This window comes from Mugil cephalus, chromosome 22 (assembly GCF_022458985.1).
Source record: "Mugil cephalus isolate CIBA_MC_2020 chromosome 22, CIBA_Mcephalus_1.1, whole genome shotgun sequence".
Lineage (NCBI taxonomy): Eukaryota > Metazoa > Chordata > Actinopteri > Mugiliformes > Mugilidae > Mugil > Mugil cephalus.
The window spans coordinates 5,488,657-5,515,888 of record NC_061791.1 but is presented as its reverse complement, the minus strand read 5'-3'; the positions used below and the strand labels follow the sequence as shown (position 1 = coordinate 5,515,888).

The 27,232-nt window shown below is 44.2% G+C and overlaps 1 protein-coding gene and 1 non-coding gene across 13 annotated transcripts in view; one reads left to right on the top strand and one right to left on the bottom strand.

Moving 5' to 3' along the window:
* The window catches only part of magi2a (membrane associated guanylate kinase, WW and PDZ domain containing 2a), a 215,123-nt gene that overhangs the window by 141,957 nt on the left and 45,934 nt on the right, over positions 1-27,232 (bottom strand). For 11 of the 12 annotated variants that reach the window (XM_047575046.1, XM_047575048.1, XM_047575047.1 and 8 more), the window contains exon 2: positions 13,689-13,805. In XM_047575046.1, the coding sequence (XP_047431002.1) occupies positions 13,689-13,805 (117 nt within the window). Of the gene's footprint in view, positions 1-13,688; positions 13,806-15,166; positions 15,618-27,232 lie in introns of those variants that run through there. The other variant, XM_047575045.1, reaches the window with a different exon arrangement.
* Positions 25,589-25,682, top strand: trnar-ucu. The gene is made up of 2 exons: positions 25,589-25,625; positions 25,647-25,682. It is a non-coding gene; the product is annotated as a tRNA-Arg (tRNA).

The window sequence follows — 27,232 nt, the reverse complement described above, 5'->3', positions numbered from 1 at the left end:
GTATGATGCAGTTCATTCCAATTTGTTTTGGCCTTCAAACACTTGACCTGGAGAACCTTCTGGCTTTCTAGCCGAGTGCGTTTGATGCACCACTCAGTTTGTATGTCTGTGACTAAGTGTTGCATGTTTGTCTGGGGAGGTGCGCTGCTCATGTCAAACAAAGGGAAACACATACTTGCTCTTTGTTGTTCTGTATAACAATCTAACCTTGAACAACCAAAGCATCTTCCTGCGCACCGAGGCGCGCTGCAAAAACAAAGCAAACAGCAGCCGAGGAGGGAGAAAGAGGAAGGAAGAGGAGGAAAACCGAGCTAAGCAAAAGGTTGTGCATGTCTTTTATTTCATTCTTGGGCGTACGGTTCGGTAAATAAGAAGACAGTCTTCTGAGGATGGAGAATGTGCAGTTAATCAAAACAACCAGGACCAAAAAAAAAAAAAAAAAAGAAGGAAAAAATGACAGTGCAGAACTTCTCTTGTGTGCGTAGGAATCAAATAAGTGCTGGCTTGCATTTCGTGGAATTGGGTGATAACATGAAAATTCAACAACCGCCTGTCTCTGCCGTTTAATATTGTTGAGGGATTCTGGGGCATGGCGGGATTGGTGAAGCAGTGTGAAGCGGAGAGAAACGAGATAAACAAAAGCGCTACTGAGAGATAATTTGCCGTACACGGTGAGAAAAATTGATCCTTCAGCTTTGGATGTTCGTTTTTGTGTTCGCCGTTCTATTCACCATCGGCTTGGCGCATTGCACACTATGAAGCACCAATGAGGTATTTCAGGTTTTGAACGTCGCGTTAGTGAATGCGCACCATGACTCAGAGCATTTGGATTTGTTAGTACACCTGGGACAGCCGGGTTAGTAGATTATCTGAGAGTCTGACAGAACAAAGTCTCCTGCGGTGAAGGTACAGAGTCCTGACAGCGCTCTGGAACAGACCGCTAATCCTGGAAGCTCAAAGTTAGCTCGGCGTTTCAGCAATTTAAAGCAGGAGTTCATTTTGATGTCACAATCTCAAACATGCTAATATATGCTAACAATGACTGACAATGTCACACAGGTGACACAGTTTGGATGTGTGAAGTTCAAGAGCACACCTGCAGTTACCACTTATTGTCACAGGTGTCGCCAAATGACGCTAAACTGGGATGCCACTTAAAAAAAAGGTGAGGAACTTAATGACTTAAGGAGATTATAGAAAGTCAGAAGCTCTTGAAATGAGAGTTGTTTGGACCAAGCCCCATATTCCTTGGATGCTACATGTCCCAGAAGCCAAGGACCAAAGAAAAACACTGTGTACAGAAGTTGAGTGGTACTCACTGTGACAAGTATATTGATCCTGACTTGACTCAACCGGCCCCTTTAACCCATCGACTCTAAGTGAAGATTGACCCATACGTTTCCTGAAGCAGTTTCACTGTCTTGTCAGTGTCAGACTCCAAATAACCCCTGACCTCCTAATAACCACCTCTCATTCAAAACAGCTGCATCCTTAATTATGCAGAGCTTTGACTGACTGATGTGATGTAAGTCTGTAAACATGTTTATTGCTGGTGTAAAGTCAACTATGGGGATTGACTTGCTTTAAGAGGCAGCCTCCCGTGACCATCTGAGGAACTGCCACTTCTACTTGGCTTCATTTCCCCAACCGGATGCCAAGTTTAACCTAAAGATGGAAAAATCTGAGCCCTGATTGATTTCCGTTCCCATTCATCTGCAGGAGTTTGTGATATTAGACAAATACGAACGCTGGGACATGAGAGCGAGCGCGGCAACTTTAAAAAGTTTGAAAAACTGAGAGTGGAACTCCCACTAGAACCATTTGTTCCGACTTATTTGTTTTCCGTCTCCAGCATCTGAAGCAACATCCTGCCTCGTTTCAAGACCGTTTCCCTGTGAAATGGATCAGAAGTGATAATATTAAGCCCATCTGTTCGCCACCTACAAATAAAGACATCTACAAAATCCCTCTCGCTATGTGTCACCGTGATGGATAAATAAAAACAAGCAAAAGGCTCAGTAGAAAGGGCCAAATCGTGTCCTTTGAGAATATGCACTGATGAAAGTTAGCAGGAAGGGATTCCCATCCACGGCTAACTTTGCGGTTGGTCAACCTGCTGTTTCCGAGTTAACACCTTAATCGTGTTTGGACATAAAATTTAATCAGGCCTCCAAATGAACTGCGCCATTGCAGCAGCAAAACAAATAGGATGCACTAAATCATAAAACAAACAGTGATCTCAGACACTGGGAGTGCTTTGTTATCTGTGTGGCGTTGACCCAAATGAGTGACCAAGGAGCAGGTTCTTTTGTTAGGATGTACACACTTAGAGGCATTTGCTGCATTGCACCATGCGCTTGAGGATAAAACAAACCTGCACCTGACATTTGAAACCTGCTAAAGACTCCGGCGAGTTTCCTATAAAACGCCATGAAAACCGCAACCTCGTCGACCCCGAGCTTCGGGCGTCAAATACGTCGCGTCGTGTTTCAATCGTGTCCAATTCACTGCGTGGCGTTTGAGATGATTCGAGCGCGTACGCTTTTTGCCGTGATATCATTACCTCCCAAATTGAATACTTACACGTAGTGTCAAGCTTATATGCGCTGATTGCTGCAAACAGTGATGCAGACGGTCTGACATTCTGATAGCTTTCCCTCATTCGGCGGGTCACAGTTTGAGACGGCACTCTCTCCGCACATTCAATTCCCCACTGATGTGGCAAAGATGGAATATTTCATTAGAGGCTTGGATAAACAGAATCAGGGCTCTGATATGTCTGTGCGAGCATGCCGGCTAAGCAGACTAAGCAGTCTTCTCGCTATTACCTAAAACCACAGAGAGCGGCGGTGACACAGATTGGGTCTCTGATTGCGCAGGCCTCCCAGACTGAATTATTGTTTGAATATTACGGAGACATGATGGTCAAAATCAGGCCAAGCTGCGTGGTCTCAAAAACCCTCTGGACGTCATTCGAGGCCAGGCTGTGTTACAACACACCTCACTGTCGGCTGCAGCGCCCCGGCTCATTTGAGCAGACTCGGTGGAAAAACACAAGGGAAGGCATACAAAGAATCTTCAAAAAGGAGCAGAAATGGCTGGTGGACAGAGGATGTACTCAGACATGAAAGACAATGATCCCTAATCTTTGCCTTAAACACAACAATAGGAACTGAATGACTTCTGAACAAAGCTATGATCTCTTTTACCTTGGATTCTCTTCCTCTCCGTCTCAAACACATCCTCCGCCTTAGCTGTAACGTCCAAGTGGAGCCAATTACTCATAGAACCCCAGTAATTAACATGAGGGATGGTGAGGCGTAATGATGCCTCGACTGGAGAATTGTGACAGGGAAACGGTCTCTAATGAGACGGACCCTTGGGATTCTCCCTCCCTCTCTTGTCCTTAGCCTCGCCGACTGTTCCGGTCTCGGCAATGGATGGATGGATGGATGGATGGATGGATGGATGGATGGATGGATGGTGCTAATCGCTACAACTGAAGTAGCATCATTTTGAAACCTACTGTACAACAGCGGGGTTTAAAAAGAACTGGTAAATGGGTGGCCGTGACACCAGCATGCATTTCTATGACGGGAATTTCCATGGAAGTGGGAGTTTAAACCAAACTTCCACCAGACTCACTCGCATTTCCATTTAATTATTCCTGCGCTTTGATCTACCTCCACCAGTTAAAAGGAAATGTTGTGTTACGCACTGTGCTTTGATTTGTAATTTCTATTTCACAACTCTCATGGTTCCAAGGGACCACTTTACGGAGTGGATGGCGCGGCAACTTGTGGTCACCATTATGTCACTTCATGCTATAAAGACTGCGACTCATGGTAGCACAACAATATATATGATGAAGGAAGAACTACTGTTGAAAATAAAATTCTTGAAGCGTTATTGAGTTTGTCGGAGTGTATTTTTTGCACCCTGATTTGGAAGCTCGGTCGCTCGGCCTCGCGTTCAGTGACCTTTGTGGTTCCAAAGCGCCAAAAGACAAAACAGAGACTGAGCTGACACAAACAATTCTAGATATTGATGAGTATCTGCGACCTGGTAATCGAGTTACGCTCCCTCTGATTATGACCTCGATACGAGTGAGATAACCCGATTAAGATGTTTATATGACAGTGGCTGTAATCTGAGTACTCCCTTCCTCTCTGTAACACAATTACTCCAGTGGATGTAAATATGGAGCGGCCGTCTTCATGGCTGTTTGTCTGGAGTGGACACCTGCTCTCAGAAGGGTTGGGATTTGGTCCACGGTTGGCCAAAGATGGGCCCCTTGTGGACCAAATCGAACGCACCCTTCAGTCCTCGCGCTGCAGACAGCGACCTGAACCACCGGTCGTAGCGAGGCGGGAGAAGGCTGACATCTCAAACGACACACTCCTTGTATGAGCTTCTAAGATTTAGTATTTAAGCTTAACTTTATTTCTCCATACGCCAATGCTAGCGCTTTCTAGAAGACAGACCAAAAGGAAATAATAAGGAAAGGATTAAACTTAAGCAGAAGCCTTCAGCGTGCCGAGCAGTGCCAAGTCCTGGCTCCTATCAGCAGGCTAATATTAGCTCGCGTATCGTATGAAGTTTAAACCCTGACAACTGCAGCCAACGTTGGTCCACTGGACATAGCGTTATCGTGCACATCAGTCGGTTTCCGCTGCTACGCAACTCTAGGGTGTCTCGAAGCAACTGTGGAGAAGAGTTGAGCAAACTAACGAGTGGAAAATGTTCTGTAAGAAACGCAGTGATGCTACAATGAAAGGATGGGTCAGCTGGGAATTACAGTATATTCATTTACATCCGCAACCGTTTCTGAACACAACTTAAGTCCTTATCAAGGCAGCATTAATTATTCTTGATCTCGACAGGCCACCACTGCAAAAGAGATTTAGACTTGGTCTTATTTATTTCATTATACTACACACTTTATTCATCCACAAGGGAAACTGCTTGGTGACAGTAGCTCAGTTGCCCATGAAAAATACTCTTGAGAACCACAAGTAAAAAGAAAAAATACGTGAAGAAAGTATGCAAAAAAAAAGATACTGAATAAAATATAAGTAGGAAGCTAGTAATTAAAATAACATAGCATAAGCAAACAAATTTGATTATTTACAAATGTACAAGAAATTGAGAAAAATATGTATTAAAAACTACATAACATGATGTTAATAATGTTATTAAAGGTTAAATAAAATAAAATAAAAGGCTATTTGCCTTTTGCCTCTTTTGGCATGCACTGTAAAATGTAAGAAGTCGTCAGCTTCCCATTCCCTTCCTCTCGTTTAAAACTCATCAACTGGAAACATTAAAAAGCCATTCGGACTTTTTTAACTTATGGAGCTAACTTAATTAGCTCCGTTATCTCAATAACAACTCATAGAATCTGGGTAGTGTCATTTCTTTTTAATTTTTTTTTATTTTTGGCCAGTAAAACATGGTTCTGATTGTGTGTCCATTGGAAATAACCATTTCCAAGATCCTGAATACATTTAAGTAAATTGCAACCCTGATGTGTGTTACACGTGCGCAAGAATCTTATCTCACCTTCGCCTTAGGGCAGTAAAAGTCTCTGCTTTTCATATATTTCATGTTTTCCTCACTACCGCACACTGTGAGCACATCTCCTGATTAACACCGTAGATTCTCATTTCGTCGGAGAAAACTCTCTTTGTCGAGTTAAGGTAGGGTTTGAAAATGATAGCGCCAGGTCCACAGCTCCATTTAGTTTCCTACAGATTAGATCAGGGTACTCTCAGCTCAATAGTGTGCTTCTCTCTATCCCATCCTACCAAAATAGCTACCAAACCCTTACAAAGAAACTGCTATAGAAACTTCCTGTATTACCATTTTTAAATAGGAGATTATAGACGGAAAATATGCTTGAATTTTCACAGTAAAACTCCTAAATAATGTTTTTTTGTAATCAAATCCATTGTGGCAAGTATGTGACTTGAAGAATGAGCTGCACACGTTCCAAATAAACGTCCCGCCTCTGATTGACCGAGCTAAATTTTGCCTTGTTTGCGCCGAGGGCTCAGCGGTGACAGCATCGCGTGAATAAGACATACTTAGACGACTCCTCGTGGACACAATTAAGTGAGCCGAGGTCCATTTTTATCCTGTTAGCCACCACTTTGGATTATCTCCGGGTTTTCCACCCAAAGATGCTGTCATTTTCAATCACGGGGCCTTCACAGATATATTCCAGGACCATCCAGCCGCCTGTCACATGTCACGGGAGCGATGAGTTGCGGCGGGAACCCGAGCTCCATTAAGATCCGAGGCGTCAGCGCCGAGGCTCTCGTTCAAGATGATAAATAAGTCACGAAATTAATGATTCAGGGTGACGAAGGCACGAAAGCTGACGCGCTCGCTTTTAAATAAAACAGGTTTTTTGGAATTAAACGTTTCATTAGAAGAGATTCAAAGGTGAGACGAATCGGGATGTCACATTTCCCCCTCTATCGCGCAGACATCAGATCATTACGCAGTGTCATGGGGAGGCGACCGCAGGCGGGACACCTGACGGGGTTCGTCTAGCTGACACTATTATTGCACCGCCAAGAGTGGAGGACAGCGGCGGTTTGGGGGCAGAGCAGTTTGCGCGATGAAGGCCAATTAGGGATCAAATTTCACACCTCGCCCCCTCAACTTCACGTCCGCGGGCGAAAAACCAAAGCGTTGAGCCGCATCCACATCTGCGTCCCGCCTTGTCAGTCACGCAGCCGTCGCTTCTACTTGGTCATTTGCAGCCGGTGTGCTCTTGGTTGTTGACCCTGGTGATGCCAGACTTCTCCAGAGTAGAAGAAGAACAAGTCGACAGAGTGGAATCAGAGGGGAGAGAGGGGGGGCACGAGAGGAAAAAAATAAAAAAATAAAAGAAAGAGGGTTGAGATTTTAAGAGGAGTCGAGCCTTTGACGCAGGCTGGGAGTGGAGACGGTTGCCATGGAAACCCCGCCCTGCTTTCCAGTGAGTCAATGAGGAGAGAGGAAACGGAGAGCGGAGTAAATGGAGGCACCGGAGGAAGCGAGCGTTTTCCACTGAAGGTATTTGTCTGCTCTGATTAACCTTTGAGGAAAAGAGACTGAGACGAACAAGCCGACCAATAGCTGCTTTTCTTTTCTTTTTTTTTCCCTTTTTTCCTGGTGAGCAAAGACGGAAAGCGGCTCGCAACGTGTATCTGAAAAGCCTCGACCCCGCGACTCATTCATCTCCACAGTGGGCCTCAGCTCAGAGCTCCGCCGTGAGGCCCTCCCCTGTGGCTCCCTTCCTCGGCGGGGCTCGGTGTCGTACCGTTTACCGGGTTTCTCAGAGACGCTAAATAATGAATGATGGGGCACTGAGGAGCTGTTAGTCTTTTTTATTAGCCTGATTATTGCCGTCATCCATCAGACATCAGGCTATTAAACGTGACAAAGTAAGGGAAAAAAAGAGGCGGGTACATCACAGACACCTGCCTGAGAAGTTTTAGGTGTGATTTTGATGCCCAGAAATGAAAAAAAAAAAAAAAAAAAAAAAAAATGGGGGGAAGGCAGGAAAACTGATAACGAGAGGAAGTAATTATGAGGACAGTGCAGCAGAGCAGCGGGATACAAATGGAAAAACCGTCTTTTCAGAGATTCGTACTTCCTGCTATGCTGCAAGACTTCATGATGATCAAACCAACAACTGCAGATAGACAGATGGACTTTGGATCCTCGCTCTCTCATTAGTAAACACCATCAGCACCGCGCACGGGCGCCCCAGCCATTAACGCAACTCAATGTCCCTGTGGGCGTCAAACTCCCCATTAACTCACAGTCTCAGCCGCCACGTCCTGCCATTTAAGCATATGTTGTTTGCCCATGCGTGTCGAGGGCCAATTCACACAGGCGCACGTCGAGCACACATGTAAATGTAAAGGAATTAAACCGCGGCGCAACAAAAACAATGAAAGCGGGCGTGAAGACAGACGTGGGAACAGCCAATCACACGTGTCATAAACTTTATGTCTCCATTAAGCGATGTTCATTGGGATGTTCTGCTCGGGGTGGGGCACTTGTGCTACCAAAATGTTTCCTGTATTCTTTACATGGTAACCGAGCTGCACCATTTACCAGAGCATAACGGTGCAGGCTTAATGGTTGGAGGATACCTGGTGCAAAAGGGAAGAGACGAGCAGCTATGGAAGCTGACCACAGATGGACCATCTCAGAGTTCACAACACGTTTACTACAGGGACATACTAGAGAATGGACGTTTGTCTTCTGAGTTTGTCCTGTGGTGTCTGGCAACATAACGTCAACGGGAGGGGACTCTGTGGATCATCCCACAGATACTTGATCAGTTTGGGGTCTCCTTGTGCTGTTCTTCATGCGTCAAGGAGTGCTATTTCTATGGGGTGGGTAGGTACACATGTAAGTAACATCCACATGAGTGCCAGGTCAAAACGTTTCCCAACGGGACATTAAACTCTCACAAGACAGTCAATGTTATTCCCTTCTCCTGTCAGTGGTCATAATGTTGTGGCTGATCATCAGGCGTATCAAATTACATCCAAAATCTAAAACACTTAACCTCCTTAGACCAAAGCATTTGTTGGGACCTCATCTTAATGTCTTTAAAATAAGATTAAGATCTTTAGGTATTTGGGATTAGTATAAAAAAAAGTATAAAAAAAATAAGCGTCATCTTTGAACTGGAAGTAGTTTTTGGAAGAAATGATGTGGACAGTGTGTATTGTAATTTAAGTCACCATGAGTACCAATAAAACTGAAACAATGAAATCCCAATGTCCTCATATGAGGACGCAGGGTCTCAGGAAGTTAAACAACCAACTCGAGGTTATTTTTTTTAATTTCAGACCACTTGGGGTTGGTTCCCATCGGAAACTTAAAACTAGAAGCCCCTTGGTTCAGTGGTGAAACATCTTTGAGAGACGGTTTTCGCATCAGCGTGACCAAGTGCTTCTGTTCTGCCAACTGATGTCATTTCCATGCCCGCAAATCCTTGAACTGAACAGTTTTCTCAATAAGATTTCAGAAAACTGACAATGCGATGCTGACCGTGTCCAGATTCGCTCCCTCATTAAGTCATTCAGCTCCCTACAAAAACCGCTTCTCCTATGTAATGGATACTCGATAGTCTGGAACAGCGGTTACTCACATTTGATTGCTTGTGGCTTTGATTTGGCTGGGAAGCAGAATAAACACATCGCCGCTGCACCGTGACTCAAACTTTTCACAATCCGTCCAAGTGGAGACGTTTAGCATGTTTTCATCTTTTCTTACCTGCAGCTGACCAGATGATCAGCTCTATTATTCTGAGCCACCGTGTGTGCTCATTTCTAAGTGCTTCCCTGCATCCACTGAGCTAAAAGGCAAGATGGAGAATGACACGTGTTTATGCTGGTGACTGAAATGAAGCCAAAGAAGGGACGAGAAGATAGGCATGAACATAATGAGAATATGAAAGGCCTTCCTGAAATGAGTCATATCATCCTCATGACCTTCATATTCTTAGTATATATTTATTTATATGCATCAGAGGCACATATTCGATTATGCAGTCAAGAGCAGAACATGAGATGTACTTTTTAATCTTTCCCGTGACCCTCGGGTTATTTACTTTTTAATATGTAAACACTTGAAAACTAAAAATATATTCATTAAATTGTCACGTTTTTTCACTTCTATTTTCACCCGAGTGTTATTCATCCGTTTGTCGATTGTAGCCACACTTCCAGTCACGACTAGTCTGCGCACACTTACTTTGCGCGCCTCTCCATCTCCAACATCTAATCTATGTGGATTACCAGACGATAGGCCTGATTTCACATGGGCTCAGGCTATTAACGCTCTGACCTTGGATTTCAACTAGGCAATTTGTCTAAGAGCTGGCACAGCCTTAGCTGCCCTCGCCGACTCCGTCCGAGCTTCGCGATTGGTATGAGTGGCAGTAACTCTCATGCTGTCTGTCTGCCAGCCTCCATCCCCCGCCGCGAAAAATGTCTTTTCTTTACCCCTCAAAGGTTGTGCTTAAATCGCTGTGATGAACAACTTCACATCTATCAATTCTCCTTTCTCCCCATCCTCTCGGTCTCCTCTAGATTTATCACGTATCGTACATCTCAGCAGGCTCCAATGGAGCTTTTTCTTGATGAATTTAAGAGGTTGAACTGACCAGGTCTCCACGTCACCTGTGCTCATGAGACTCTTTCAGAATGGGGAATATCATATCAGGAAATGTGCTCATTTACTAAAATATCAACTTAATGCAATCATATGTCAGCCTCTCATTAGCTGATCAGGTAAGAAGCTGGATAACTTTCGTACCATAGACGGTATGAAGATGGACGGCTAAACTGCTCCCCAGAAATGAAGCCAAAGCAAGTAGAGCTCCCCCTGGTGGCTGGCTGCAATATAGGTCATAAGCTCCACCTTCTCCATGTCGTGGATGGTCAAAAACACTAAAACAGGGGTCTTCAACGTTTTCCAGGCCAAGGACCCCAAAACTGATGAGAGATTAGGTAGGGACCCCCTACCTACTATATGTGTTCTAATTTAACTCAGCCTAGTGCTATTGTTATTATCATTTTGCATTCAGTATTAAACTGTTCAAATAATACACAGGTTTAAATATTCACTTTATTTTATTTCTATAAAAAATAAAGTCTTCTGCCTCCATTTATCCCTTTACTAATATATGTTGGATTCATGATAATGTATATTTAAAGTCATTTAAATTTGTGTGGGGGGAAATTAATAAATATATATATATATATAAAATGTCTAATCAACCAAAGATTTTGTGACCCCCCTGCAGTACCACCACGGACCACCTAGGGGTCACTGACCCCCTGTTGAAGACCTACGCACTAAAATACACGTCAAAGATTATTTTTTTCAAGAATGGAAACACTATAGAAACAGGATGTGAAATAATGGCGACCACCAGTTGCCACGCCAACCGTGGAATCATGACATGAAAAAAAAAGTACGTACAGTATGTAATCCAGCATTTCCATGTGAATTTCTTTGCAAGATGGTGGCCCGGGTAAATACTGTCAGTTTGTTCACTAATGCCAGGAAGTTTAAGTAAGGTCTGAAGTTGTTTCACCACACAAGATATCCCTCCATCTATCTAGATTTTAAAAAAGCCCAGCTCAGTCTTTACCAAGCTTCCTCTCAGCAGCACTGAACTCCATTGTTGAGGCTTCATTAATCCACCGGCTAACCTCTCCTTACCTCTCTGTCTTTATCTGTAGTCTCTGTTCCTCCATAGTTATCGTAGCTTGTGTCCCTATCATTACGCCTCCTCGCCTTTTCCCCACATTTCCCTTCTGCGTTACTCTCCCTCTGTTTGTTCTTCCATCTGTTCTCACACTTTACCGTTCACCTCTTCCCTCTATCTTCACCGCCTCACCGACAGCCGCCCTGTGAGTGGTTATCAGAGAAAATTACGCTTGTAGCTCTTTTGTTTTTTTTTTCTTCTTCTTTTTTTGTTTCCACTGCTTTATTTTGTTCGTAGGAGCGGAGGGAAAAGTGGTTCCAGCGAAATCCGCCTGCTCCTGGCCTTGAAGAATGCGCCTCCATTAGGGATTCAGGGGAGAGTCAGCCATCACACAGCTGGGTCTAATGGCACGGCTAGGCTAACACACACTACACACAAATAAATGCTAGTACGCACACGCTTTAACACACACCTTTAAATATCCCAATTTAACCAGCAATGGTGGCAATGAGTACACATTCAGCAAACAAATGGCAAAAAGGAATCACAAGAATATGGATTAAACATCAGTGTCTAAGCCTGAATAAGCACTGGAGGATTAATAAACCCGATAAAGGCCACACACACACACACACACACAGCACACGAGACCCAGATAAGTGTTCAGTTTGAAATCCCGAACTAAAAACACCAAGCATCAATAGCTTAAAGCCCTCCAAATCTTATCTTTGATTGTCGTCACGACTGTGTGCTCTTGTGAGGCAGCTAATGCGGCTAATTAGAGATGGAGAGCAGCAGTCAACAGTCGACAAGAGTCGAACTCTCAGACAAGACGGATTCCGGCTAAGCTAACACTCCACCAGCTAATCGATTACCCCACACACTGATATTTGAGAGATCTGGGTCTGAAGGCAACCAGACAAGGCGAGCAGGGTAAGAAAATATGACATTACACACTCTAATCAGATGGAAAACTCCATGCTATTCAATGCACGCTGGAATAGTTCATGAGGAGCAGAGTGCATGGCTGGATCCATTCAGGAAGCCCTCATGTGCTGCTGTCAAGTACTAATCAATGCACACAGTAGATTATACACAAAAACTCAACAGTCCACAGCATGAATACTGCCAGGTCTCTGGTTTGCTTTATGTCCTTAACTTTGCAGAGAATTGACAGAGAATTGGGTAAAAAAATGTGTTAAACCTGACCCAGCAACCTGAAATCGACTTATCCTTATCGCAGGATTACAGGAGCTTTATAATCCGACATGATTTTGAAATTAAGTTGCATCACACATTTAAGAATAAACTCCACAAATATTCTTCTCTCTAATCTCAAACAAAGGCAAATATGAAAATAATAGCAGATTGGGATTATTGTGCCAGAACAGGGTGCACAGGAATGCCGCCGTAAACCTGCTGATCCGCACTCCAGTCCAGCAGGTGGCAGCACCGCATCTGCAAGCTGGTTTGCAGACTGCCGATCAAACCAAACCAATCTTTGCAGCGAGAAAAAGAGCGAAACAAGGATGACACAAACTAAATTTAACAAAAACTAGAGCTGAGATTGTAGCTGATTGTAACTGTTTTAATAGCAGCCAACAGCATTATGCTAGCTAACGTTAGCCTCACACTCTAGGATGTTTCTAGACTTGCTTCTTTCGTTGACTGACTGTATTCCCCAGAGTTGGGTAAGTGAGAAAAAGCGTTTTTAAATCAGTCCAGGCATTGCTATGCTAGCTTTAGCTTAGCATAGCAATGACGGCTATGCTAGCTGTAGCTTAGCATAGGTGCTGTAATCTAGTGTGGCCAATTAGCCAGTCACTTGCAAAAGCGATAAATAAACTCAAGAATTTTCCTAATTACTTCTTTTGACCTGTACATTCACATTGAGTACAAACGTCAATGCAATTGAGACGACAGAATTTCCTAGCGCAGACACAGACTTGTGACTATTTTCCAAAGCAAAAGCACCAGCAAAGCAGCATCTGAAAACCCTCAACCCTCCTCCACCATACCAAGGTGTGTTCACAAGCTATTTGCAAAGCTACAGTGGATATTTAAACATTTTCTTAAGCACAAATGCCTAATGAGTGGAGGCTAATTATGTGCTAATGTGCTTTGTTTGCAGTTACTTAAAGGGGCACAGATTTAAAAAAAAGACAATCATATTTACTTATCATGAAGAGAACTATCCTTTCTTCCACTGCTCCAGAGGAAACTTTGGAACACATAGCTATGACGACCATTTTGGGGTCTTAAGAGGTTCTAATGAAACTGCTTTTTTTTTTTTTAATTGAATCATGGGAAATGTAGGATCCATTGCGGCAGCTAATCAAATGACCACAAACAAAGTGGAGTCTGGAGTCTATAATTGCGCACTAATCAGTAGCTGCTCTTTAACTACGTGAGTGGAGGGAACGGGGGTCGGGCCGAGGGAGGACGGGGGGTAACTCACAGGGGACGGTGCGGAGGTAGAGGTTGTCCCGGATGATCTGCTGCAGCTCGTGGTCCACCGAGCCTTTCTGGAAGCGCAGGTTGAGGTAGTGGCGCAGGTCCTTGTCTATCACGCCCCCTGGAGGTACACAAAGGTCAGTAATTAGAATCAGACCATCCGGTCGTTCCAGTGCAGAAAGAAACAACCACAAACTGGGACATTTTTTTGGTTTTTCTCTTTTTAAATTTCAAAAACCAAGCAGTGGAAGATCCAAACACTGCAGCAACAAATGACCCAGAATCTCTAAAAAAAAATTTGCCTTCAGAGCAACATCCACCACTAATGAATAGGCTTTGCTTTCTCTCTCAGATCCACTATCCGTCAAGCGTGGCCACAGATTGGTGGAGGTGTTAATTGGAGCGGTGGCCGAACACGTGTGGAGAAATGTCTACGCATAAATCCTCCACCGACTCCCCTGAGGGCTGTTTTCACTTCCTCTCCCTCCCCAGCTACTTTCACCCTCTCCTGTTCTCCTCCCTCCATTTCCAGCGACCCCAGTTCTGTGAATGGACTTGAAACCAGTCAATCTCGCTGGCTCAGCAGGACAGAAGATGATGGAGGAGGAGGGGGAGAGGGGGGGTTTGATGAACAACAGAGAAATGGAGGCAAAGGATGCGAGAGGTGGGAGGCGAATCCCACGAGGGAGCAGCTAAAACAAGCATCAACTCCGCGCCCTCTCCCCAAACGCACGCTCCATCCATCCACTCCTATAATCACGTTTGAAATGGAGGCAGAACGGGACGGCGGAGAGGAGGCGAGGGGGGGGGCTCCGCTCCTCCGCTCGCATGATGTGACTTAAGGGATTTCTCACGGTGCCGCTTTAACCAACACACTTGTCATTCTTGTTACTCCTCTGCGTAGAAGTGGAGGAGCGGGCGAGCCAGACGGCGCGGGGTGCGAAAGGCTGAGGAGACGTTCGTCTAACCTTCAGCATCCCGTTTAAAGCGGCAACTTGGCACCGCGCCACACAGCATTTAGCCCACCTCCACCACCTCCTCCTCGTGTGATCCTGAGGCAGTGACATCCGAAGCACGACGGGTCGGGGGTGCACGCACGGCAGATAGCAAACATGCAATCAATCCTGGGGGTTATAATGAGCGGCGCGTTCGGGAATAACCCAGTTAGGAAGTTTTCTGTCAAACCACAGAGATCAATTATTCACCAGCAATTATTCGCCGTTCTCCAAACGCGCACACGCACACACACACATTAATCCTGAACTAATTCACAAAGCGCTGCATCATAATCATCATGCAAACCTGAATAACAGAGACCGGCCGCATCTGTGTCTCTGTCAAAGATCTGGAGCGGCACAACCAGCCAAATTTTCCATTTGCATGAGAAAAGAAGCGGAGCCGGTGAACGTGCATACTGAAAAGGTGAACACACTCCAAAAAAAAAAAAAAAACACACGCACGAATTAACACACTGAACGGCACCTCTCTTGCGCGGGCAGCGGTTGTGCAGCCGGTGACAGAGTGTCACAGTCCTCTTTCCACAGGTTTTTTTTTTTGTTGTTGTTGTTTTGTGATGCAAATAATCTCCGCTGGAAGGAAATCTTTCGCCGGATCTTTCCCGCTGGAATCTTCTCCTCTGTAGCGTCCTGTCCCTCAGGTCCCCAACTCTGTCTCTGTTTGGACCAAATCTAGACCAGGCAGGCAGGCGGGCAGGCGGGCAGGCAGCCGGGAAGCCGAATCACCTCTCTCTGCACTCCACGGAGGAGAGATGAAACCGGAGAGCGCGGCACAATGAGCGGCACAAGAGAGAGTGAGAGCGGAAAAGAGGACGGGAAGGGGAGAAGTGTGTGTTCGTGTGTGTGTGTGTGTGTGTGTGTGTGTGCGCGTGTGTGAGCGAAGGAGAGCGACCGCTGAAGCTCCGACTGTGGGGACCTATCACACCGAGATCCCTCTTTCTCTCGGATCCCTCCAGATATTCAGGTCCTGCTGCGCCCCCTATGTGCAGCACGGGGCACTGCGCGTGTTTCATTTGCTCCTCTCAGATGAAAAAAACCCTCTCATCCAATTTGTTGCGTCCACGTGGCCTGGCCCTGACCTTCTTCCACCCTCAGCCAGGTGGTGAAAATAAACCCTTCAGCCTCACACATGAACTTATTACTCATTACTTTGAAAATCTGTGTGTCAAATAAGTTAAATATATGATTTCTAGCCACTGCTCTAAAGTACCGGTTCCTTCTCGTGCCATTTTCCTTCTCACAATCAATAATAAAATGATCATTTATATATTCTAGATATAGAACCTTGCATTCCTTAGGTCAACCTTTTTTCCTTGGATGAAGCCTTCATGAAAATTCGAAATTTCAGACTCCAGATATCATAGCGTTGACATTACAGGTTAACTCGGAGGAGAACAAATAAGCCTGGTGTACTGTCGCCGTTTGCTGAACATTAAAATATGCGCTGCACCTGTATTAGCTTTATTGTTTTGGAAGCAGTAATTTAACATGTGCAGCAGTGATTTCCAAGTTTCACAACTCAGAGCTCAATTTTCCCCAAGTGGTCTTGAATGCAGCATCAGCTGCAGCTGGATCTCAACCAAGCTGACTTCTGATTGGCTGGTGATGTTAGTTTGGAGAGGGAAAGATGTGTTACTCTCAATCCATTGGTAGGTGAACTCAATTGACCTGACATAACCCCATTAATCGCGATCAAACGCCACACACGGGGATCTAGCGAGGCATCGGAACACTAAGCCCTTAATATTGTACATGTAGGGAGACACGCGCAATACTGGTTAAAAGCTAGTGACTGGTGAAACAGGTGAAGACTGATTTGTGGGAAGTTTTGGTGCATCCTCTGTGATCTCTGGCGTCCTCCTTGGTGGACCGCGGACCCCAGCTTGGGAACCACTGCTTTAGGTATTGTCTAGCCTATAATATCCCTAAGCTGTAGCATGTACATGAAGTTCTTGTAGTGTGGCGTTCCTGTGAAAAAACATGTTTGTAGTCCCACATTACCGCCAACATGGATGTTGTGAATATCCCGCCTCCATGTTCCTGAGTTTGTAGCTGTGTGCTGAGCCATTGTTCGCTTTACTGTTATTACAACGTTCAGTTTTCGTTTTTTTCCATTTATCTTTTCCTGCCTTCTCTTCCCTTGACATTTGCTCTCCCATGTTCACATGTCTGAATAAACATTTACCAACAGACTTTAACAGCAGCTGACGCTCAATTAAACCGATTTTGCCTCGGGAACAATAATAAAAAAAAAAAAAAAAATGTGGAAAATAAGAAAGACAGAGCAGACATTTTATTTTATTTTGATTTGTTTTGGTTTACCAGAAGAATCCCAATTTAAAATGTCACAAAAATGTAAAAAAAAAAAAAAAAAAGCAGTTTGTTTATTTGAAGAAGAATTAAGAGGCAGACCTGCTCCCTCGCATGTTTCAAGGTCTGTTCTGGAAATAAGGAAATTCTAATGAGACTTTTCTCTTTTTTTTTACCCGACAACAGCGCTGCATGTTCAGTCAACGTGTTTGACTGACGTGCATCACCAAAAAAAAAGGCCAATTTCACACCTCGCTTTCCCTTAAATCTGAGCCTGAATCTTTACGGCTTGTTTTACAGCACCCGAAGGATCCGATTCATTTAAGTTTTCATTCGGCCGAACGATCGTCCTCCTGGCCACGTGCATCGGCTCGGATTAAGCAAGAAGCAGCGGCGTTAGAACAAACACTGGTGGCTGCACCTCACCTCAATATGTCCCAATATTTGGCCGCATATCCAAAAATAGACTGTGTGTGTGTGTGTGTGTGTGTGTGTGCAGACGCAGCAACGCACGAGGGTCCAATTCTAGCAACGGCTCCACTGGTGTGTAGTCAGTGATGTATGTGAGGCTGAAGGAGGTCATTTAAACAGATGTGATGCCAGCCAATTAGCTGAAGGTACGCGCCCTCCCCACATCCAGCTACTGCATCCACTTTAACGGGGAGAAAAGGGGACGCACGCGTTAAAAAGCACCGTAGCATGACGCCAGATGAAAAGCAGAGTCGTCACCGCCGCTCAGGAGGCCGACCCGGGCATTTTTAAAGCCGCGAGCAGGTATCACAACCGCTTCCTTAACAGATGGCTGAATAAAAACTGTTGTTATTCTGCAGAAGAAGAAGAAGAAGAAGAAGAGAGAGTCCCCTATTTGAGCTCAGCAGGTGTCATGTAAATCCCTCGGGAGGCTGGGAGAGAAAGAACAGCCTGTGGAGAGTAAGAAAAAAAAACACAAAAACAAAAAAAAAAAAGAGGAGAGCAGCTGGTTTCTCTGAGGGATAAAGGTGCTACAACAGCTAACAGCCACAAACCAGCCGAGCACACGGAGGAATTCTGACGACTACCGCAAGATACAAAGGTGACGTTCTGAGAAGCGACACTCTTACTCTTCCTCTAAATAATTGGCGGTTCCGCACACAGGGTGTAATCGCTTCCAGTTCATTTGCTTTTGACTGTTTAAGTCAAGGGTCTTTTTTTTCAGGCCGAGGACCCCCAAACTGATTAGAGACATTAAGTAAGGACCCTCTGCCTGCTATATGTTCCTCTATATTAAACTCAGCCCAGCGCCATTTGTAAATACACATTATTTTCATACACAGGTTCAAATATTCATTTTTTATTTCAAACCTGTGCAACAGTAGGGTGTAGGGCCATGCCAGAAAATTGTGGGGTAAAATTAAAAAAAAAAAAGTATAAAAATTGTCTGATCAACCAAATATGTTGTGAAGTCTGGTCTGTCTTCATCAAGTGAAGCTCCTACAAAGATATTACAAGAAGTAAGTGGAACCACTGTGGAGGGTGATATAGCAAATGCAACTTCTGCTTCAACGCCACTGAAATATACAGCTAACGTTGCGTTAGCTCGTGGTTAGCATCAACATGAATGTGTGATAAGAATCCTCCAAATAATGATTAACTTAAGGTAATTTCAGTCACGATTTAGTCGAACCCATAGCGTTACCCAGGCTGAAACTGATGATGCATTACATATTAGTCTGACCTGATGTGAAGTGTGCGCATTGTTGATTGTCTCACTCCAATCCTTTGTTTTAATCGCCAAAGCCTTGTTGTGTACGACTGACAGTGGCTGGTATGTGATAAAACTTCTAGTGTTTTTGATTTTGTCGGTTTTTAGCCCCCAAAAAATACGGCAAGAAAACATGTTCATGGTCTAAAGTGTTCACATCGAGCTTCCCTCTATTCTATTGTTTGTATTGTTCACTCCTTTTCAAATTATGTCATATATTTTCAATTCACAACAGCTCCCACAGTCACACACGGCTTCACAATGTCACCAACCTGGGCCTTTTGTCACATTTGGATTTAGAGCCCCCTAGTGGCAGAAATGACAAATTATGCCTTTAATCCCGCCAAAGGCTCCATTTCCACTCGGGAGAACAAAGATATCAGCGGACAATGAGGTCTGTGTGATAATAAAGACCTCGTTTAATGTTTTTTGGCACGTTCTTCCGCATTAGTTCAATGGCGCCCAGCTGGAGAATTAGCGCCACCAGCTGTTTACCTCCAACCCTACCAGTTCATGGTATTTGCATAACAGTGGTAGAGGATGGAATGACGCCATCACCTGTAATTAATCTCTGGCTCAAAACTAGCGAGTAATTAGACCTTGAACGGAAAAGGAAAGAATGCAAACCAAAATTTAGACTCGATTGTGCGAACAGCTCATGAAGCAAAGACTTTTCGGATAAATATGCGATTAAAACGACCCCCACTAAGTCATCGTGATGGGAGCTAAATGCACAAAACTGCCGCACAAAGACTTCAGCAACACCGAGAGAGTGAAGTCGTCAAACCGCAGAAGCTAAAAACCCTTCCGACTCCATCAAGCCAAATCAGTCAGTCAGTCAGCTTGGAGCGGCGCCATCAGAGCCTCGCGGAGGATATTTATCACAAGCGCTCCGAGGGCATCCGTCAACAACAGTGTACGCAACACTTTCACACTGCTCGCCCGCACGAGTGTGTGTGTGCGCGTTAAAGTCGGAGAGAGCGCTAGCAGACAGCTGTTTGGATAATCAGACCAATTAAATGATCAGGATGAGCTTAAAACCTTGCCAGTTTCAGCAAACACACGCTGCGCTCCGTTGATTAGTCTTTAATGAACGCGTATAATGCCAGCTCTGTGGTGGAAGTGCTGGAATTTGAAAAGGCTGTGTGGCTTTCAGATGGAGGTACATGCACACACAGACGGAAATCACATGAACTGACCTTCTTTTGCTTTTCATCAAAGGAAAAGGTTTAGATTTTATATGTTAAAAACGTTGTTGTTGTTCGTTCTGCCCTCATGGAACTAATGATTGAAACCATATCAATGCTGACAGGGGTCCAGGGGCTTTCTGAATGTTTTGTAATTGGAACCGTTTCCAGCAAGAGTAAACCAGGCAAAGTCAAAAACAATCCTAATATGGAAGAATCTGATGTCTGATTGAGTTCATCCTTTGAGAATATGGAATGTGACTTGGTTGGTTGAAAGGTGGAGGGGGATGGGATAGGTTGGGATGGGGGATGGGGATTCATTTAAAATTGCAATTGGCCATTTTTTGTGTTGATGTTTAATAAAAACTGAATAAGACAAAAAAAAAACAACAACCAATCAGTCTTTCAAATTAATTCACGCCTTCAAATTTTGGCCGTCAGCCATTAACAGCAGCGCAGAGATACTAGTTACTACGGAAGACGGCGCAATTCAAGAAGAATTATTTAAATAACGCACAAATTAATGGAAGTAAACGGGCGCGCGTTGCGAAACACAGCCGCAGGGTTTGAGAAATGATGATTTGTAGTAAACGGGCTGCGACATGGGAAATCTCGAGGTCCTTAAGGCGGGGGAAAGAATACAAAACTCAGTCATAAACATGTTTATGCGCACATAAAAAACAAAACAAAAAAAAAAGTCCTTCCGGCGGTGTTAGAGGAGCCATGAGGGAAGCAAAAGCGGATGTATTGTGACATTACAGAGCCACAAATATCACATAAAGAGAGGCAACGAGGTAGATGGATAGATCCTATCAAAACTTTTACCACAGCACCGCCACATACTAGATTTATTCGTCCCACACCAACAGCATTTTTGCACAGACACCAGCATCAAACAGGAACCACATGCTCTACAGAGTATATATTTTGTCGTGTCGTTTGGCTGTTTTTCTTGTGTGACTTCAGTCGACAGAAGATGGAAGCAAAGATCTGCATGCGCCGCACTAGCCGGCTTTAATCGCGCCTCCCCCGCGGAATCACCGCAGAGAAACGTGTACATTGTTCTCGTTTCCTGAAATTACAGGACGCCAGCCTGAGATCCGCCCCCACACGCCGCGTCCAAGTCCCACAGGCGATTACGTGGCGCGCCATCGTTTTCCGACGCTTTACGCTGACCAGCCCCAGCTCACCCATCGCCATGGTAATTCGCTGCGCCCACCAGCTGCCTCCTCGTGTGCGAGCATGTGTGCGTTCGTGATGTGCAGCATCTGTCTCTTGGCGTTGACGGCCCGGTCTATTAGAGCCCGGGAATGGGACGCTGATAGTGCAGCTGGAGCAGGAAATGGAATACGTCCTTCACGTGCCGTCTAGCAGCGGACTGATGAGGAACAGCGCGATAGAGCAGACTGGTATCTCACTGGTATCCAAAGCCTCCCATTCAAACATATGGCTCTCTCTATACCTATCAAAACGTAATCTTGTTTGTTTGACATTACACTAAAAAGTTGGCTGAACTTCATCTGAACCTGATTTTGTGTCAAAGTGTGCGACCTACCCCACGGAGCATAGTGTCTGCATGCATGAGCGATATTGGGTAAGAACAGCTGGGATTTGTATGCAAGTACAGAAACCAGCAAAGACTCAGGATCAACCTGCTGTAGCATTAACAAACGAAGCCACAGCTGTAACTCTAACGTAGCCGGAAAGACCATGTTTGATTATGCTTATTGCAGATTCTATTCTTGAAATCCTTCAAATAATGGGTGAATGTGGCATCTGCACTCCTTTTTAGTGTGAATAAATAAATAACCAGAGTGTCAGAGCTATTTATTACCTCAGTAGCAGCCGGGCTGAGGATTCCTACTGAAGGCATATGGTAATCTTAATTAGCATCTTGACCAGGCTGCAACCTCTGATAAATTAAGCTAATGTGGAAAAGGATACGTTTTTCAAATGGCCCCTTCGAGGCTGACTCCGAAAACACTTTTGGTCTCTATAGCTACAGTACTTTCCACATTTTCCTTGGTAGCCATCTACCTTGGCCCTCCACTCACATTAGACTTGTACACTACAGATTTTTTAATGAATCTGGATTTCAATAGATGTCAGGAAGGCTTTGTCCATCTTTACATCCAGTCAACGTGTCCAAAATCCTGGAGCAAACTGGTCAAATCAGCTGCAATCATTAGTCACACTTTCAAATCCAACTCTTCAACTTTAGATCGATTTAGATCCAGAACGTATTTCTTCTAAAAAGTTGCAAAACTCCAGGTAAAGCTTTAAACCTTCAAAAACAAACACTATGCAAAATACAGTAGGAGATTCCACACATATTGTTGGACCGTGGTGTTAGCACTTCAGCTGAACACTGCTGCTCATGTCCAGCATTAAACTCAGTTTGAGCCTTTAAACCTCTGAATCCCATCCGCTCACAAACAGACACTAAATATTTGCACATTTCAATATTGCCTTTACTACTCAGTGTTAAATTGTGCAGCTAGGTTTACCAAAAAAGCCAATGGGTACCAAAAAGCACTCAAGCCCGTTGTTTTGCCTCCAAGTATATCACCTTTAAACAGCAGCTATGCCTTAAGACAACTACTCGTTTTTTTCGGAATATGGACGCCAATCAAAGTTTGCCTAAATCCTGTCTGACCCCACACTTCACCAGCTGAGTTTTAATTTATCCATTTTTTTTCCCTTTCACACTGCTGTCTATTGAAAGCCGCCCTGAAACTACTTGAGGCTCCACCATCACCTCTATTGCACCAATAACTGCCTCTGGAAATGAAGACGATGAAATGGTGTCGATGGAAAAAAAACAACAAGAAGCCACTAACCTCGATTTAGTTGCAACTCCATTATGTCGAGTTCCTTTAAGTCGGCCAAGTAAGACTGAACTCTCTCTGCTGCTGTTGTTTAGTTCCTATAACTGGTCCTTATCACTTAGAAATGCATCAGGCCACTCGCCCAAGCTCCTTACTGCCTTAACTTTAGCAGCAGCCTGGGAATTACTGCCGAGTGGCAGGCCAGAGAAGCATTACAGAGAATTCAACTTCAAAACCAGTCACTGTTCGAACGCGGCTGTGTAATGACTTTCACTTGTCTCTCCCCTCTTTCTCTCTTTGCCGCTAGCCCTCTCCATCGTTGTCTTCATTTCTCCTGCCCTATTCACCTCCTCCTCTTCCAGCCAATTTCTCTTCCCACCTTCCCCTTTTCACCCGGCTGCTGTATTTGTTGAAGAAACATAATAATCCTTAAATGGTGTAACTCATTTAGTCGTGCACACTGTCAAATTTTCCAATTGGGTGTATTTCTTTGCCTGATTACGTTTAAGAAAATGTGTTTTCTTAAAAACTGTTAACACAGAGAGGTATGTCAAAGTGCCGCTGTCACATGCCTAAAAAGCTGCACAATTGAGCACATGGCACAGTAGCTGGAAATAAGAAGAAATAAAATCCTGTCACAGCGACTTTGAAATTGTGGCATTAAAAGGATTTTAAAAAATAGTGTTAATTAGTTTAGATTCTTGGTAATTAGTTTAGTGAATTACAGATACCAACATTTGAGGCATACTTAATGGTATTTTAAAGTTTATCATGTCCAGTAAAAACATGAAAGAAGTGCTGATGACTCATCCTGCACTAGTGGGCGTATACTACATTTGCATCCAATAAAATGCCTGAATTTTTAAGTCCCTTTTCCCATTTAGTTTCTTCTAAACTGTCCAGGAAAATCAACATTATCAATTTGTGGGATGTTAATAAATAATAATCTTCTCTAATTAAGAAAACCAAGGGAGAGGCAAAAGCTTTAAGGAGCGGAAACATCGTTAGCTAGCTACACGGGGTTAGGAACCAACTACGATCTATAACTTAGCTAGCTAACATTTGCATGTTCACCTAGCATGTTAATGTTTTGCCAGCTCCAGTAATTCGCTTACTGGGTGGTGACCAAGGGGCAGCCTCAAGAAGTCCACCCCCATAGACGCACCATTTTGAAATACCCCAAAACAGTAACTGGTAGTTGGGCAAAGTCAGGTTCTGAAAAGTTGGTGACGGCTTGAGCTACTACAATGAGCTTCAAAACAACCCTTCAGGAGTCCAATGGGTGAAGTCACACAGGATCAGCCACAACATTAAACCCATTTACAGGCGAAGATAAGAACATTAACCATGTTGTGATAATTCCATGCTCTGCTGGGAAACTTTTGGACCTGAATGTTTTTGTGGACGTCTCTTAGACATGTACCACCCACCTAGACCAGACCTGGCACCCCCACCCTACAGCAATGAGACTCCTTGAGACAAACACAGAAAAACGGTTTAGGAACAACTAAAAAAATAAATAAATAAATAAATGAAGAACAGTAAAAGGTGTTGACTTAGCCTTCAAATTCTAGATCCCGAACTGATCAAGTGGGATGCAGTAGAACAAGCCTGATCCACACGGCCCCCTTTCTTCAAACCAGACACCACAGGACACCCTGAGAAGACCCACGTCCATTCTCTTATGAGTCACAACTGTTTTGTAGTAGCAAGGGAGACCTATACAATATTAATAAGGTGGTCATAATGGTATGCCTGACTGGTGTACAATCAATAGTTATGACTCCAAGAGCAGACTCATCAGAGCAGAAAGCATGAAGCCCCATAAGAGGGCATTAAGCGCCTTAAGAGGAATAAAAAAGTATAAATCTGTAAAACTTAAATGATTTCAAATGGAGACACCAGCCCCCTTTCAGCGAGGACTCAACAACGGTGCAACCAGAGTGAGAACATTGAAGCTGCTCCTAAACGAGTCCAGAAGAGTGTGAAATAACCTCACCCCGGCTGCCAGGTGGAATCCAGGCTGAACATGCTAATGTCACTGCGGCTCACTCAAGAGAAAAACTCCCGTGGCTTAATATGTCAAGGCTCCATCTCCTGCTATCTCCTGTCAAACCGCCGCCTTGAAAACATGCCATTTACCCTCGACGCTGTAGCAATTTCGCAGTTTGAGACACAAAGGTGTCTCCGTGCTCAGGAGGAGACCGAGGCTTTCAGGCATGTGCAGTGGACAAAGTGGTAAAAAGGGCCAAGCGGACAGTGCTCCGCAACTTGGTTGCCTTGACAACAGTGTTACTCCGATCACAATAAAGCCAGGCCGAAGAGATCCACATACCTCAGGATGTTATCATTTATTTCACCTCAGATCTTTATTTGAATAAAGATTTTAAGACTCACAAAGTAACACCCTGAACAAACTCTTCAGCCGCGATAGGTAATAAATAGTTGTGAGAAGACAAGAGAATAAAATGGTGGAAAAAGAGACGTTCAACTTAACTAAAAAATTTTCTAACTCAGCTTAAGGTTTCACACTTCTGTGAAAGATGCTAATCCTTAGAAGTCAAAGGGACCAAGAGGGATCAATATTTGGACTTTCATTTAAAAGGAAAGATCCACATCTAGTAATCAGTGATATCCCACAATAGACCCGTTCAGGTCAACTCCATTATGTAGAGCTCCGTGAAGGAGTGAGGAGGAGGGTTTGGACCATACTTCATGGAGATTTTACTCAAGTTAAAGTACTGGCTTGTAACTTTGATATATGTGTTGGCTAAAAGTGGTGGTAAACATTATGCCAAGGGCTGTTTTATCACATATCGAATGGCTCTGTGGCGCAATGGACAGCGCATTGGACTTCTAGTTAAGCACAGAAGAGAAGTGATTCAAAGGTTGTGGGTTCGAGTCCCACCAGAGTCATGTTGCCCTTTCCAGGAAATGCACCAAATGCTTTTTGAATTTCCACGATAAGATCAATAAAGTATTATCTTATCTTAATTATTTAATGAAGTGATTTCAGTCCAATTCAAAACCTTTGTGAGATTGAGGTGTTCTCTCATTAACTGAAGAATAACGGGGAGCTGCATTTCAAAATAAGAGAAACTAAATAAAATGGGAAAACTGTGAATGCTCAAATAAAGCTTGAATATCCCCTTTTCTGTTTCACACACACTAACAGTTACTAACAGAGATGCAATGTTTGCCTCCTGGAATGCACAGATTTGATTGGTTGAGTGGTATCACATGGGCAATTGTTGGTCTGTAATCGTATGGAATAAGTTTTGGTTCTTGCCAGACTGTGTCTGCCTAAGTAATAGCTACAGCAGGACATAAACTGTGAGTTATTCCAAAGATACGAGTTAAATTGTGTACTTTGACACAACCTTTACCACCAAATGAAATGATCTAATCAGGTTATGTTAGTTTGTAATCTGTCTGATATTCTGCTCGTTCCTTTCTTTGAGATAAGCTGTGATAAACTGGAGAATGAAACACCAACCACAATGTCCCCACAAAGCAGTGCGCGCCTTTTAATTTGCCGTCGCACACAAAAACTGGCCCGAGTTTGCAGCGTGCTACATTATTACCGTCTAAGTGAGAGCTGATCAATGGTGTCTGAGTGAAGGGTGAGTCGAACTCCAGCACGGCGCTAGGAAAATGTAGTTTATTGATATTAAAGCTAATAGCCGAGCCATAATGGCCGCCATCGGGTTTACGCCGCCGACGCATTGTCACTGACTCACACAGTTCTCATTACACCTTGCTGGGGCCGGTCATAATTGAACTAACCCAATCAGAGCCCAGGGGCTTTGTGGTCTGCTGAGCTCCGCAGCGCTGGTAATAGAAGCTGATGGAAGAAAGATTAAAAATGTTGGTGCTGAATCACGCTTTACGTTTCCCACATTCCTTGCTGTGTTTATTTCCGCTGGCAGAGGTGAATTATGGGAAACGACAAGGAAGACATGTGTGCGGTTCGTGTAGCTTTCATTGAACAAACAGAATCAAGGTGATATTCTGTGCAAATGTTTCTTTAGCCTGTGTAATAGGGAAAGAGGCATATGAGCAAAGTGAGCTGTTGCATATTCCGTTCAGTTATGGTTTAATGAACAGTGACAACGTGAGGGGGGTCAGAGGGGAAATGTAGTTTGAATGTTTGCTAATTTAAATGAGGAGGAAACTGCAGGAGGGCTGATGCGCACACAGGTTTAAATTGATTCACTGCATACATTTAAATGAGGTTTATTGAAAGCCTGCCCAGTCTGACCCACAGAGTTACTGCAGCCTGCTCGTCACAACCTGCGCTGTCAAAATAGCCGCCACACGCAGCCAGTCGCTGCACACTTCAAAGGCCTTTTCACCCAATTGCATTTGGCAGGGCGACTCCGGATCGCAGTGCGCCGAGCCAAGTGGAGAACCGCTTCCGAGTTAACGTCTCCCAGCAGAATGCCTTTTTATGAGTAAACCAATAC